This window comes from Elgaria multicarinata, chromosome 4 (assembly GCF_023053635.1).
Source record: "Elgaria multicarinata webbii isolate HBS135686 ecotype San Diego chromosome 4, rElgMul1.1.pri, whole genome shotgun sequence".
Taxonomy (NCBI): Eukaryota; Metazoa; Chordata; class Lepidosauria; order Squamata; family Anguidae; genus Elgaria; species Elgaria multicarinata.
Genome location: NC_086174.1, coordinates 18734949 through 18748809, shown reverse-complemented (window position 1 = coordinate 18748809; position 13861 = coordinate 18734949). Strand labels below are relative to the sequence as shown.

The 13861-nt window shown below is 45.9% G+C and overlaps 1 protein-coding gene across 1 annotated transcript in view; it reads left to right on the top strand.

Annotated features, from left to right (window-relative positions):
- The first annotated feature begins 2742 nt into the window (after positions 1–2742).
- PPP1R21 (protein phosphatase 1 regulatory subunit 21) overlaps positions 2743–13861 on the top strand; it is a 49960-nt gene continuing 38841 nt past the window's right edge. The window contains exons 1-4 of the mRNA XM_063123864.1: positions 2743–2877; positions 6438–6506; positions 8702–8848; positions 11272–11373. Of these exons, the coding sequence (XP_062979934.1) occupies positions 2818–2877; positions 6438–6506; positions 8702–8848; positions 11272–11373 (378 nt within the window). The 5' untranslated portion in view covers positions 2743–2817. The remainder of the gene's footprint in view (positions 2878–6437; positions 6507–8701; positions 8849–11271; positions 11374–13861) is intronic.

Here is a 13861-nt window from a genome sequence, read left to right as displayed (position 1 = left end):
GAATAACAGGCTCAAGTTAAAGGAAGCACGATTCCAGCTGGACATCAGGAAAAACTTCCTGTTACAGCAGTACAACAATGGAATCAGTTACCTAGGGAGGTTGTGGGCTCTCCCACAATAGAGGCCTTTAAGAGGCAGCTGGACAACCATCCGTCAGGGATGCTTTAGGGTGGATTCCTGCATTGAGCAGGGGGTTGGACTCGATGGCCTTGAAGGCCCCTTCCAACTCTGCTATTCTATGATTCTATGTTCTTTCTCCGGCTGATGTATGGGGATAGGTTCATCTCCCCCTTACTGCGATGGTCCTTTTTTCATTTGTCCAAGCCTTTTAGTTTTTAATCCTGTTTCTGTTAGTTTGTGGTTTTGAATAATCCTAATGTTGACATCCCTCTATTCTACTATTTTATGAACAGAATGTTTCATTTTTCTGTTTTAAAAATGCATTCTCAGACAGGGTGCTTCTAGGTGAGGCTTTTATTGTGCAATTGCCCAGCCACCCAAATAGGAGCAGAATCACTGCAATGCACCTACAACACCCTGCCTAGAAAGCTTCTCCAGAAGGATACCCATGGCTGATGGTATTGAAAGCCACTGACAGGTTCAAGAGAATCGGCAGGGTCACATTTCCCTTGTCCTTCTCTCAGCCAAGGTCATCCCACAAGGTGACCAAAGCAGTTTCCATTCCAAAACTAGACATGAAGCCCAGCTGAAAAGGATCTAGACAATCAGTTTCATTCTAGAGTGTTGGGAGTTGCCAGGCAACAATTTGCAGACTTCAACCACGCTTCCAGACAACATTTTCCATTTGTAGCCCTCCCAGGCTTTCTCATTGTTTTGTTTTTTTAACCACAGAAAATCCATTAAGCAGGAAGACAGAATAGCTGCCCACTATCATTTGATTGGTAACACAAGGAGACCTCTGTCAGGACACACTCTTGGACTAAATAGTGAGATATATATACATCTTAATGCATGTTGACTCAAAAGTGAGTAAGAGTGCACAGAGTTCAGGTAAATTGAGTAGCATCCAATTAAAGGTGTGCATGTATGGGTTACCCAGCCATTACAAATAGTCAATTTGGGGTGGGTGGGGGATGCCAAAGTCACTTCTTGTGTTTCTGTATTCACTGGTCCACTACAAAGAGCAGTAAGGTGGGTTGGCACTAGAGACAGGGCCTTCTCAGGAGTAGCCCCTCTCCCTTCCAAAAACTAAGGCCATAGCTAGACCTAAGGTTTATCCCTGGATCGTCCAGGGGTCAAACCTGTTCATCTAAGTGACACACAGGGGATCCAGTGCTCATGCAGGGGCGAACCCTGGATGATCCCAGGATAAACCTTAGGTCTAGCTGTGGCCCATATGGGCTGCTGCAACCTTCACCAACTTGGTGCCACTAAGAATGTTTTAGACTTCAACTCTCATAAGCCCTAGATAGCAGGGCTAATGGTCAGGAATTCTTGGAGTTGTAGTCCCAAACATCTGGAGGGCACCCGATTGAGGAAGGCTAGGCTGGCTCCATCTGTCGCTGCATTAGAAGGGCTTTAAAAACATACTTGTTCTCTCTGGCTTTTAAATCAAAAGGTTTCACGGTGTTTGCTTTCAGATGGAGGGCGCCTAGCAATAGCAATCATTGTTTAGCTGTTCAGTCTTTTTCTTTGTAATGGATTTTCAGTGTTAAGATGCCTGAAGAAGCAGTAAGAAAACATGGGATGGTCACGATTAAGTTTTATACAATGAATTGTATAAATTTGCCTTCCCCAAACCTGGCATTCTCCAGATGTGCTGAGTGAATGGCTATGCTGGCTGGGTCAGGATGGGAGCTGCAGTCCAACACGTCTGGTGGAGGGTGCCAGGTTGGGGCGCGGAGGCTGACCTAAATTGAAGACAACGACGTCTGAGCCCCCTGTAAACTTCCATGAACGAGACAGGGTGATGGCGCCATTAAAGCCTCGTCTGGAAGCACCCATCGTCTCCCATTTGTAATTATCTCGTGTTTTTCTGCTGCTTCCATCTTTTTTCCGTAATGGGAAAAATCTATTAAAGAAGAAAAGCCGGAATAGCTGCACAATGCCTTATGGCTGTTAGCGATAGTGCCCCCCGTCAGAGAGCACACTGAGTCGGGGGCGGGGGGTGGTGAGGATTAGGAAAGAGACAGGCTCCGGCCTAGCGCTGAGGCGGCCTTTTGTGAGGGCAACACACGAGCGGAGAAAGCCAGAAAAACCGCATCAGGGCCTTTGTACGCCTACTCCAGGGAAAGGCTCTGGCGCTGCCATGACAACGCTGCCCCGTTGCATTCTGGGAGGCGTTTTCCAAAGCGTCGCTCAAGCCGCCCCTGCTGCCGGCCCGCGTAGGAGACCCCGTGGCATAGGCGCCGAGCCGAGGCGTCGCTCACCGCCATTAAGCTCTCTCACGCCAGGCAAAGCAGGGAGCAGCCAAGGGGGACGGTTCCCATAGCAACCACGGTGGCGCGCCTGTGAGCCCTTCCCGGTCACGTGCCCCACTCCGATTTCCGCTTTACGGGGGGAAAAAAGAGAGGGAGCGGTCGATTATGATCCGCGCGCACACCCTCCCCCCCTCCCTCGCTCCGCCCCGCCCCGCCCCCGGATTTATCTCTATAGAGCTTTTGTTCGTTTGTTTTTTAAACCGCCGCTCATCGGTTGGGGAGCCCAAGATGGCGGACGGGCTGACCCCAGAGCGAGTCTGCGCGGTGACGTCAGCGCGCCCGCTCCGCCCGAACCCGGAAGTGCGTCTCCCGCTGTGGGCAGAGCAGCGGCGGGGCGGCTCTCCGGGTAGCGGGTTTTCCTCCGTTGTGGGCGGCCATGGCGGCAGCCGCCGAGCTGCAGGGGAAGTACCAGAAGCTGGCGCAGGAGTATTCCAAGGTACCGGCACACGCCCCCTCCCCTCAGTAAAGAGCCGATGCCGCCTCATAGCGACGTTTCCCCGCCTCCGCTCTGAGGGACCCTCACGAAGGCGCGTTTCCCCAGTACGGGAGCCCCGCAGGGACAATCAACACTCGCCTGCCCCAGAACGCCGGTTGCCTCCTTGCTGGTCCCTCTGGGCTGGAGGGGGCCAAGGCGCCCCTTGCCTGCCTCGGTCGTGTTGCCGCCCGACGGAGCGCCCTGCCTGCCCCTCATGAGATCTGGCACCCGGAGGCGGCTTTCCCCACCCCTCCACCCCGCCTGCTCGGGGATTTAGTGCTCCCCCTGCCCGCTTTTACCTCATTATGGGCTTATGCCTTGCATTTCTTAGATGGCTTCCTCAAAAATAGAAGTAAAGGCTCAAGGCGACTGACACTAGGATGTCTGGGTGGAGGGACCGTGGCTCAGTGTGGAGGAGCGCATGATTTGCATGCAGAAGCCAACCTCTGGCATCTCAGGTAGAGAAAAGGAAAAGGGCCAGGCAGCGGGGGAAGCCCTCTGCATTGAAGACCGAGAGAGAGAGAGAGAGAGAGGATGCTGCTGGTCAGGCCAGACGATGCTGGCTAGATGGACCCAGAGTCTGGCGTAGGACGTAAGAAACTGCCTTACGTGTATTGTTCGTGTGTGAGAGAAGGAGCACTTGCAAATCCACATGGTGGAGGAACCCAGTGCAGGGTCGAACTGCAGGGATCAGTATCTAAAATAAAATAGAAGGCTATGCTGGAACATTGTACATTTGTGATATCTTTTGAACTATTCGTCTATAAAAAATTCTTAGTACCTTTGTGGTTGAGTGTTATCACTCTTATTGTACCATTGGGATCAGTATCTAACCATTTGGCTCCAGGGCCAAATTTGGTCTCTGGATACTCGTCTGTCAGAATTGCCAACCCAGAGCTGAAAGATGGGGTTAGGTAGGACAGCTTTCCTCAACCTGCTGCTTTCCAGATGTGTTGGACTACAACTCCCATCACCCCCAACCAGTAGGGGAGTTGTATTCCAACACATCCGGAGGGTGCCAGCTTGAGGAAGGCGTGTCTATATCCTTGGCCATGCTGCCTGGGGTCTACTGTCGGCATAGCTGTTTTCACATAATCCCCTTAGAGGTGATCTGGAGGGAAACACAGCAATTGTTTTTTGGTGTGTGGGGTAGACGAAGAACTCTAGATTCTGCTGTCCAGGCCGGCCTTGAGTGCTGGTACACAGAGCTGATACTGTTGCCTCCCATGAAGCAGATGCATGGCGTACTGCAACCTGCCAATGTCCTCTGGGCAATTAACAATAAAAGTTAACCATAAAAATTGCATCCTCTTATTAATATTTGCTCTGGCATCTGTCCTCCTGCTGACCTTTCCCTCAGATGGATATGTGCGTACCAGTATTAGGGCTTGCGGGAAAACATTATTTACATACACATTATTAAAACTTCTCATTATTACTAATTTGAATACGCGTCTCCTCTTTCGGTACTCCTAGTTACTGACAAAAATTTAAACTTCACCTCTATGCAAGGTATTGAAAAGTTGGGAAATCCACCTGTAACCACAGCATCTGTGGTTAAGTGGTGAAAAGACACTTATAGGTCTTTTCACCACTAATCTGCATGAAGGGGATAATATATATTTAGATGTCTCACTTTGTATCAATACCAAAGGGAAAGGGATATTTTTTTAATGTAACTTCTGTCTCTCGCCACCTGCTCATATCTACATACATATGTCAGCAGCATGTTGTGACATATATTGATAGAAAATGATTCCTGTGTTAAGCAGAGTTGTTGCTGTGCACTTAAGAGTAATACAATATTTTTTAATATAGTGATATAGTCCCTTGCTAGTGACAGGTACTAGCTATTGATAGCAAGAGTCTCTTGATTTTCTGTCTCAGAGTTGGTGGTCTAACTCTCCCTGTAGCATAGCTGTGGAGTGACCTGTTATCCTTTATGATATTAACTCAGTTTTTTAGAACTGGTGTAATGCTAACTGTTGTTCCTTTTCTCTGTTTGTGTCTCCCCCCCATTTATTCCTTAATGCAGCACCTGCGGGGACCTCCCAAGGGCCATGGCACCCATGGCAACCTCCAGCACAGCCCACAAAGCTCTCCCTTCCTTGCCCCCTCAAAAAAAATTTTTTAAGTTTTTTTTTTTTTTTAAATGTTAGGGAAGTCTTCTTTCTCTCCCTTCCCAGCCTCTAGCCTTACTGTTTATCTCCCTCATCACCACTAACTCACTTTTGACTAGCCAGGCTCCCACAGCAGCCATTTTGCAACTAGCCACATCCACCATTTCGTGGCAACTCCCACAGCAGTTTCTCAAATTTCAAAATGTGCCCACAGGTCCAAAAAGCTTGGGGAGCCCTGCTTTAATGCTTCATATATGGAGCTCTTCGCTTCTGTAGCAGTTAGAGGGAGAGAACATGGCCATGATCCTAACAATGCTTAATAAAAAAATGACAGCTCTCTGCCCTATGCACCCTACTTCTGAGTCTGTGATGACTTCCTGTGGCCGTTCAGTGCTGAATGCATTCCTCTGCAGGCGCAACTTGTGGGTTAGAGATGTCAGAGAAGTGTGCAACAGAAATCTGGATTTCTATGAATCCGACCTGCGGATTCTGCAGTGAAATGGTTTCTCCAAGTTGCACAGGTTTCGTACACTTGCAGACTAGTTCTTTATTGGGCGGTGGGGCAGTGGGGAGAGATCTGTGCAGATGCAAACCAGAAAGAATTTCTCAAACATATCTAAAAACCCAATTCCATCAATGAGCAGGCAACAGAATGAAAGATACCTGACAATCCATGAAAACGAGGCGGAATGGATTGAACAAAATCAGAATATCGTTAATTAGAAGTGATGAAGCTGTTTATAGCAAAGTTGTAATGTATACCGGTGCTTCCATAGTATAAAGATGCACCAATCTGTGTTGTATGAAACAAAACAAATAATACAATTATAAAAACAGCAATCAGCTTCTTGCATGCCTATCCATACAGCTTAGAATTTGGGAGCCCCATACATCATTGCCACTAAAATTTGATAAAAATAAACATTAGCACTGCATGCATCTGAAACATCACTGGAACAGTTTGAAAATCACTTTTTTATAATCAGCAGTAGCGCTCCTGATCTGTTTGCTTCAAAATCACCTCATTACGGAGACCCCCTCTGGACTAATGCCATCAAATTCTCCATAGAGTCAATATCCCCAGAGGTTTTGTAGATAAAAAGTATTTTAGGAGCTACAATCGGGTTTTCGCTGTATGTTTTATGTTTCAACTTGGCAACGTCTTTCACATTTTGAAGGGTTTAGATGGCTAAATTGAATTTTACAAGGCTTAAATTTCATTTCGATTCTTTATTATATTTCTGTTATGGGTGTTCATGTGTTTCTGTTGTCCTCAAAACATATTTCTTATTTTTCAAAAGGAGGAGGCAAGATTTTGCTGGTGGATGACAGTCAGCCTGTAACCTTATTGCTTCATAACTGGGTTAATGATTTCTCACTCTGTGTTTGTCTCTCTCTCAGCTTCGAGCTCAGAATCATGTACTGAAAAAGGGTGTTGTGGATGAGCAAGCAAATTCAGCAGCTCTGAAGGTATGCCTTTAAAATATTAAAAACTTAAAAGGAGCTTGATCCTGACTTTGGCTGCTTGATTAGATGATGATTTCTGAATGCAAGTTTGGTCCACGGCTCCCTGTCAATTGTACACTCAATGGCAAACTGGAGTTGGCTGCAATGTAGTGTGTGAAACGTCCCTTAGTTTAGAAGTGACCACACTGCAGCACATGTCTGGGTTGGGGGCGGGGGGAAATCTTACAGAAACCTATCAGGTTGCAGAAGCCCTCTGATTGCTGGAGCTGAGGATGGAGTTAAGTTAGGGGTGCAGAACCTGAGCCTCAGGGGCCCAATCTAACCCTTCTGGGGTCCCAGAGGACCCCAGCCTCACCCCCAACCATCAATCATTTGGGGAACTGCGCAAAAGTTTTCCAGCTTTTGTGCTGTTTCTCCTCTATTCTAAAAGGTTGAAATGTCTCTCTCTCTCTCTCTCCTAAGGATTAGTCACTCACCGTAAGAGATTTAACCTAAAATACGTTGGCAGTTTTGATTGTTTCATTCCTTCCTCTTTTGCCTTCAGTCCTGCTTATACCCCTGAATGCGACCTCCCAGGGCTGCTCTGAAATGAATTTTGTCCCTGGGCTAAAAAAAGAAGAAGCAAACCCTCCATTTCATCACTTCCTCTGCCAGAGAGGACCACTAACTGTCAACTACAGAGGAAAGGGCAAAATCCTACCTCTGCTTTCCAGCACTGCTACTGCCACTGAAAGAACTCTTGACAGCAGCCGAGGGAGTGGCCAGAGTCCACTCTCTTTTAAGTTCTCATCTTTCATATAATGCTGCTTCTGTCTACACTGTAACTGGTTTGTCAAATGGTCATCCTGTGAACTGCCCTCAAAGTGTGAATGGAAAGGGCAGATATGAAATGTCTTCAACCCACTTATACTGCGTCCAGCTGTTTCTTCCTGTCACTTAATTGCTATAGGGAGGATAAATTATTTGTCACCGAGTTTTTTAAAAGTGGGATCCTTTCTCCCCCTCTCCCCCCTCCAAAGCATTGCAAGAAAATTGCGCAGCTGGAGAAAAATTACAACCCCCCCCCATCCTATTATTATTATATTATTATTATTTATTTATATAGCACCATCGATGTACATGGTGCTGTACAGACTGCTAATCTGGCTAGATGTGTATAAATGTCATAGTTAGGAACAGTGTAGGATGCATATGCAAAGATATATTTTGAACTGCAGTTCAACGCAGCTAGGTAAACCCCAGGAATTTGGAATTTGATGTTGGTCGTTAGGAATCCAAATTCCTTTAAAAAAACAAAAACAAAACACCAATAACCCAAAGCTAGTCCTATGTTGGGTGTCCATCTAGGAAACTGAAATATTTCCACAGCATTGCTGATGAATTAAAATGGCACCTCCTACGCCTGCTTCCGATAATCAGTGTAGAATTTCTTCCCTGCACACATATTTATTTTGAAAGAATACATTAAAGATTCAGTCTTATTACTGCGAGTGCAAAAGGCTAGTTCAAGTATAGTGTCAATTGGCATTTAAAGATCTTGAGTGTACACCTATCAATTAGGGCTGTGCAAATCCGTGCTTCGAATTCAAAAATTCGAAGCATGGAGGCCATTTCGTGACGGATCCGCAATTTCAATGCACAGGCCTGGGCCTCCATACAGCCTACAGCTCCCAGTCTCCAGTACCTGGGAGCCCTCTAGTTACCGGGGCCCAGGGACAGTGGGTATAGGTCTACTCCCTTCCACCAGCAAGATCGGCTTCCTCTGACCGGCCTCTCAGGCTGGCCTCTGCTCCTCCGAGCCAGGCACTGCGAAATCGGGCCAGAGGAGCAGAGGCCAGCTGACCTCTAGGAGGCCGGCCTGGAGGATTGGAGGCTGGCTGGAGAGAGTGGAGGCCAGCCCAAGGAGGCCGATCTCACTGGCGGAGCAGAAGATGGCAGCAGCGAGTAGACCTCTACCAGCTGTCCCTGGGCCCTGGTAAACACAGCCCTCCCAGGCACTGCACGCTGTATGGGTCTTCTGTCTAGCCCCTGCTATCCAATCCTAAGTAGATTCTGGCTGGGTAGACAAAGAGTGCTGTAGTTTTGATGCCCTGAAAAGTGACTGGATGAGAGGCTGTTTGATTAGGGCAACCTTCTGCTTTATAAAAATCGGTCCACACCAGAACTCATTGTAATGAACCTTCTGATGCTAAACGCAGGAACAACTGAAAATGAAAGACCAGTCGCTCAGAAAGCTGCAGCAGGAAATGGACAGCTTGACCTTCCGAAATCAGCAGCTGGCCAAGAGGGTAGAGCTGCTTCAGGAGGAACTTGTATTAAGTGAATCGAAAGGCAAGAAGAACAAGGTAGGTACCACTCCCATCCGTCCCAACCTGTATGGCCAATACTCAGGGATAATGGAAGTTTTGGTCCAAAACATCTGGAAGGCATCAAGTTGCTTACCCTTGGCTTAAGCAGTCAGATTCGCACGATGTTCCTTCTGACCGTTCCTTGTACCCTCTAAATATAGAAGCCTTGCTTTGTCAGGTTTGTTGGAGCCAGTTTGTAGAGCATTTCCTGCTGCTCGTAAAATCGTACCTGCTAGCATGTTTTATAGAACCAGCAGTGTACTGTGTACAATATAAGCGAGAGGAAGAAGCAACGCAGGCACTGCCCACCTGCTTCCAAACGTTTCTTTGTTACGCAATTGAGGAAGTGAGAGAGGCACAGAATCCTGACCATGGGGAACAGTGAAGGAAACTGACAAAGGAGAAATGACAGTGGGGCTTCCTAAGAGAAATTCAGAGTGATATAGTGGAGTGTTGGGACTGGGCCAGGGAGATTTGGGCTCGTATCTTTGAAACTTAACAGTGATTTGTCCAAGGCCGCCCAGTATCAGGCTAACCAAGAGTTGTTGTGGCATAAAGGCTAAGAGAGTGAACCACAAATTGGGATATAAGCAATTTGAATCTCACCTGTGACATGAATTTACAAATGTTAAAGTAGTATTATTGTTAGCTCACTGGTAGGACATATGCTTTACTTGCAAAAAGGTTCCAAATTCTATCTCTGGTACCTTCTTGTAGAGCTGGGAAAGACTCTAGTCTGAAACCCTGGAGAAACTGAACTAGATGGACCAAAGGTCTGACATGGTATAATTCAGCTTCCCATGTGTCTATTTTACAAGGTGATTGTGAGGCTAAAATGGAATAATCCCATGTACATCATCCTGAGAATTTTTTCAGGAGGGGCAGGATGCAAATGTAATACAACAAATCAAAATAGAATTGTCTGAACTTGATGGAGTCATCTGTGCATGACAGCTACATGATCCTGTGCTACTCCCATAGGGCCTGGAGACTGTTGTTGTTATTACTGTTTTTAAAATTTATGGATTACTTCCCATTGCGAAAAGCAGTCTCAAAGCGATTTACACACACAGTAGAGAAATCTGTGATTAATGCAACAGGGAATCAATATAAACGATAATCAGCACAATAATACAAATAAAAATACTGTAAAACCATGATCTAAGAACAATACCATATGAAAAATATGCATTCACAAATACATGAAATCATTTGCCACTCACAGCCTAGAATGAACACCACAAAAGCAGACCACAACAACTGGGAAGCAATAATAATAATAATAATAATAATAATTTCTTCGTATCCTGCCTTTTCCCCAATAATGGGACTCAATTAAAACATTAAGACAGAAAGAGATATACAAAAAGTTAAAAAATATTAAACATACTACAGTATTAAAACATTTTAAATATTATTATTATTATTATTATTATTATTATTATTATTATTATTATTATTATTATTATTTAAAAAACCAGTATATAAACAACACATAAACAGAGGTCTAACTACTCCCCAAATACCAGCTGGAACAAGAAAGTTTTAGCCTGCCTTCGGAAACACACCATGAGGGATCCAGTCTAGCTTTCCTGGGAAGGGAGTTCCAGAGCTCTGGGGCAGCCACTTAGAAGGCCCTCTCCTGCGTTGCCACCAGGCATGCCTGTGACAGTGGTGGGACCGAGAGAAGGGCCTCCCCTGAAGATATCAGAGTACGGACAGGCTCGTAAGGGAGATTAAGGTCTTTCAGATAACCTGGACCCAAGCCCTATAGGGCTTTATTGGTCATAACCAGCACTTTGAATTGTGCCCGGGAACAGACTGGAAGCCAGTGGAGCTGTTTTAACAGGGGAGTTGTATGCTCCCTGTAGCCAGCCCCGGTCAACAATCTGGCTGCAGCTCTTTGAACCAGCTGAAGTTTCTGAACACTCTTCAAAGGCAGCCCCACGGGTTGAATCCAGAAGTACACCCAAGTTGCGGACCTGTGTCTTCAGGGGGAGTGTAACCCCATCTAGCACAGGTTGAATTCTTCTTCCCTGATCTGCCTTTCAACTCACCAGGAGCACCTCTGACTTTCTGGATTAAGCTTCAATTTGTTTGCCATCATCCAGTCCATTACTGCCGACAGACACCGGTTTAGCACTGAAACAGCTAAACATAAGCATCTTATGTTGTTGAGACTGAGGTTTTAATTGGCTTGCTTAAAAGCATCCAGTAATTTCATGGATAAGGTGAGATTTGAACTAAGGCTATGCCAGCTCGCAAGTCTGTTCCACTGTAGTAATAGTAACTATAAGAAATCCTACATATGGGAAGTATAAACAGATCCAATGTTTTGTTGTAAGAATCCACAGGAGCTGTTATATGGAGTAATCTCTTAAGTGCATTCAGTAAACAGGAATGCTTTTACTTCCTATTAGAAAAGTGGTGAACCTGTATCACAGTTGAGTCAAGAACAGAAGAATGTCTTTGATGAAGACCTTCAGAAGAAGATAGAAGAGAATGAACGGTTGCATATTCAGGTATGTAAGTCTTTTAGTACAGATCTGGTTTAAACAACTCATGGATTGTCATGCATGAGTATGAGAGAGCAAGCCCGCTGCCTTCCATGTGCCCAGTTTTACTGCTTAAACCCCACAACTGGCTCGTTCGTAGGTTGTCGAGTGTGACATGCGAACCCAGAACCATGGTTTGTTGTTGGGTTAATCGCTGGGTTGTTTAGACCATAAACTCCCCATCGGTCTGGGTTCGAACGTCACACTCAACAACCTACAAATTAGCTGATTGTACACTGTTTATTAAATGTGCAAGTGGCTGGCACTCTCTCCTGCTCATGACAGCCCATGGTTGTTTAACTCATGGACTTTTGTAATAAGCAGGCTGCCCCACTAAGGACTCTAATTTTGGTCTCAAAGAACAGTCTGGCAAGGATGGTTCAACACTATGATTGTGTTACGGAATTATTTTGTTTGTGCCAGTGAACTTGGATAGTCCATAGGCTGCGTAGTGAGCTCTAGAAATGTGTAACTTCTGAGAAACATTAAACAGTTGAATGACCCGTCCGTCTTTTTCAGAGCACCTTTTGAAACTTCGTTTTTCACAGTGTCCTGAGTTTACAGATCTCCAGATAACCAGCCTTTTGATCTAAAAAGAACAACACATTTGTAGTACCTGAGTGGAAGTCATTTGATAGAATAGAACAGATCCAGAATCATCTAACCCAACTCGCATCTGCGTCTGTTCTGTGGGGTCATAAAATATCCTGGGAGGGAGGGATTGAGGCACTCCTAAGGAAGATCCTTTGTTCCTTGTATGCCCTTCCGTTTCATTCTTTCTTTGGTGCCTTTTCATGGAGTTTCCTGGCTTGAAAAAGGCACGAAGGAGCAGAGCCAAAGAAATGTGCAGGGGAGAGAACCAGCTCAAGCGAAGAGGGGAGGCGTTGGTTGGGGTTTGTGGAAAGGAAATAACCCTCTGCCCTTTCTTCCTGGGGTAAAGCTTGAGAGAACAGTCAGCAGTGGGTGTTTGTGAGGAAATGGGAGGCGTGTCTCCTCTTCTCTCCCCTGCCTCCCTCTCACCAGCTTGTAGTGTAGGGGGCAAGAGGGTGAGGGAGTGTTGCCCTGGGGTAGGAAGGCTTGCTAGTAGAGTGAGTTGCTAACCATGTTAGCAACTCATGTGCTCCTTCACTGGAGCTATTTTTCCTAAAAGCATGTGTTGGCTTGGAGTCACGCTGCTGTCTGGATATGGATGTGTAGATGGCTGGTTCTGCCTTCTAACTAGAGGTTTGGGGTAGATTTTCTTTCACCTGTTCTTACAATAATGATGTACGCAGGGCTGTAATCTGCCACAGTCATCGTCCCGCCCCCCTGAAACCAGCCCCTGTCTTCCTGACCAAACTTACCTACGGCCATCCTGCTCCTTCTTTCTCATTGTTTCCCGCTCTGACCAAAATATTTCCACATTTAGTGTTCAGAAAGTACTATGTACATTAAGCATACGCTGTTCATGCTTTCCCTCTCTCACACTCTCTCTTCTTTAGGCTGTGATCAAACTGATTCATTAGGACTTTACTTAGCTTCAGTCTGAACAAGGGGAAACTAGAATCATAGAATAGCAGAGTTGGAAGGGGCCTACAAGGCCATCGAATCCAACCCCCTGCTCAAAGCAGGAATCCACCCTAAAGCATCCCTGACAGATGCTTGTCCAGCTGCCTCTTGAAGGCCTCTAGTGTGGAGAGCCCACAACCTCCCTAGGTAACTGATTCCATTGTCGTACTGCTCTAACAGTCAGGAAGTTTTTCCTGATGTCCAGCTGGAATCTGGCTTCCTGTAACTTGAACCCATTATTCCATGTCCTGCACTCTGGGATAATGGAGAAGAGTTCCTGTGTGACAACCTTTCAAGTATTTGAAGAGTGCTATCATGTCTCCTCTCAATCTTCTTTTCTCCAGACTAAACATGCCCAGTTCTTTCAGTCTCTCTTCATAGGGCTTTGTTTCCAGACCCCTGATCATCCTCGTTGCCCTCCTCTGAACCCCCTCCAGCTTGTCTGCATCCTTCTGGATGTGTGGTGCCCAGAACAGGACGCAATACTCAAGATGAGGCCTAACAAGTGCCAAATAGAGGGGAACCAGTACCATGCACGATTTGGAAGCTATACTTCTATTAATGCAGTCCAAAATAGCATTTGTTTTTTTTGCAGCCACATCACACAGTTGGCTCATATTCAGCTTGTGATCTACAACAATTCCAAGATCCTTCTCGTTTGTAGTATTGCTGAGCCAAGTACCCCCCATCTTGTAACTGTGCATTTGGTTTCTTTTTCCTATGTGTAGAACTTGGCATTTATCCCTATTAAATTCCATTCTGTTGTTTTCAGCCCAGCACTCCAGCCTATCAAGATCACTTTGAAGTTTGCTTCTGTCTTCCAGGATATTAGCTATCCCACCCAATTTTGTGTCACCTGCAAATTTGATCAGCATTCCCTGCACCTCCTCGTCCAAATCATTAATAA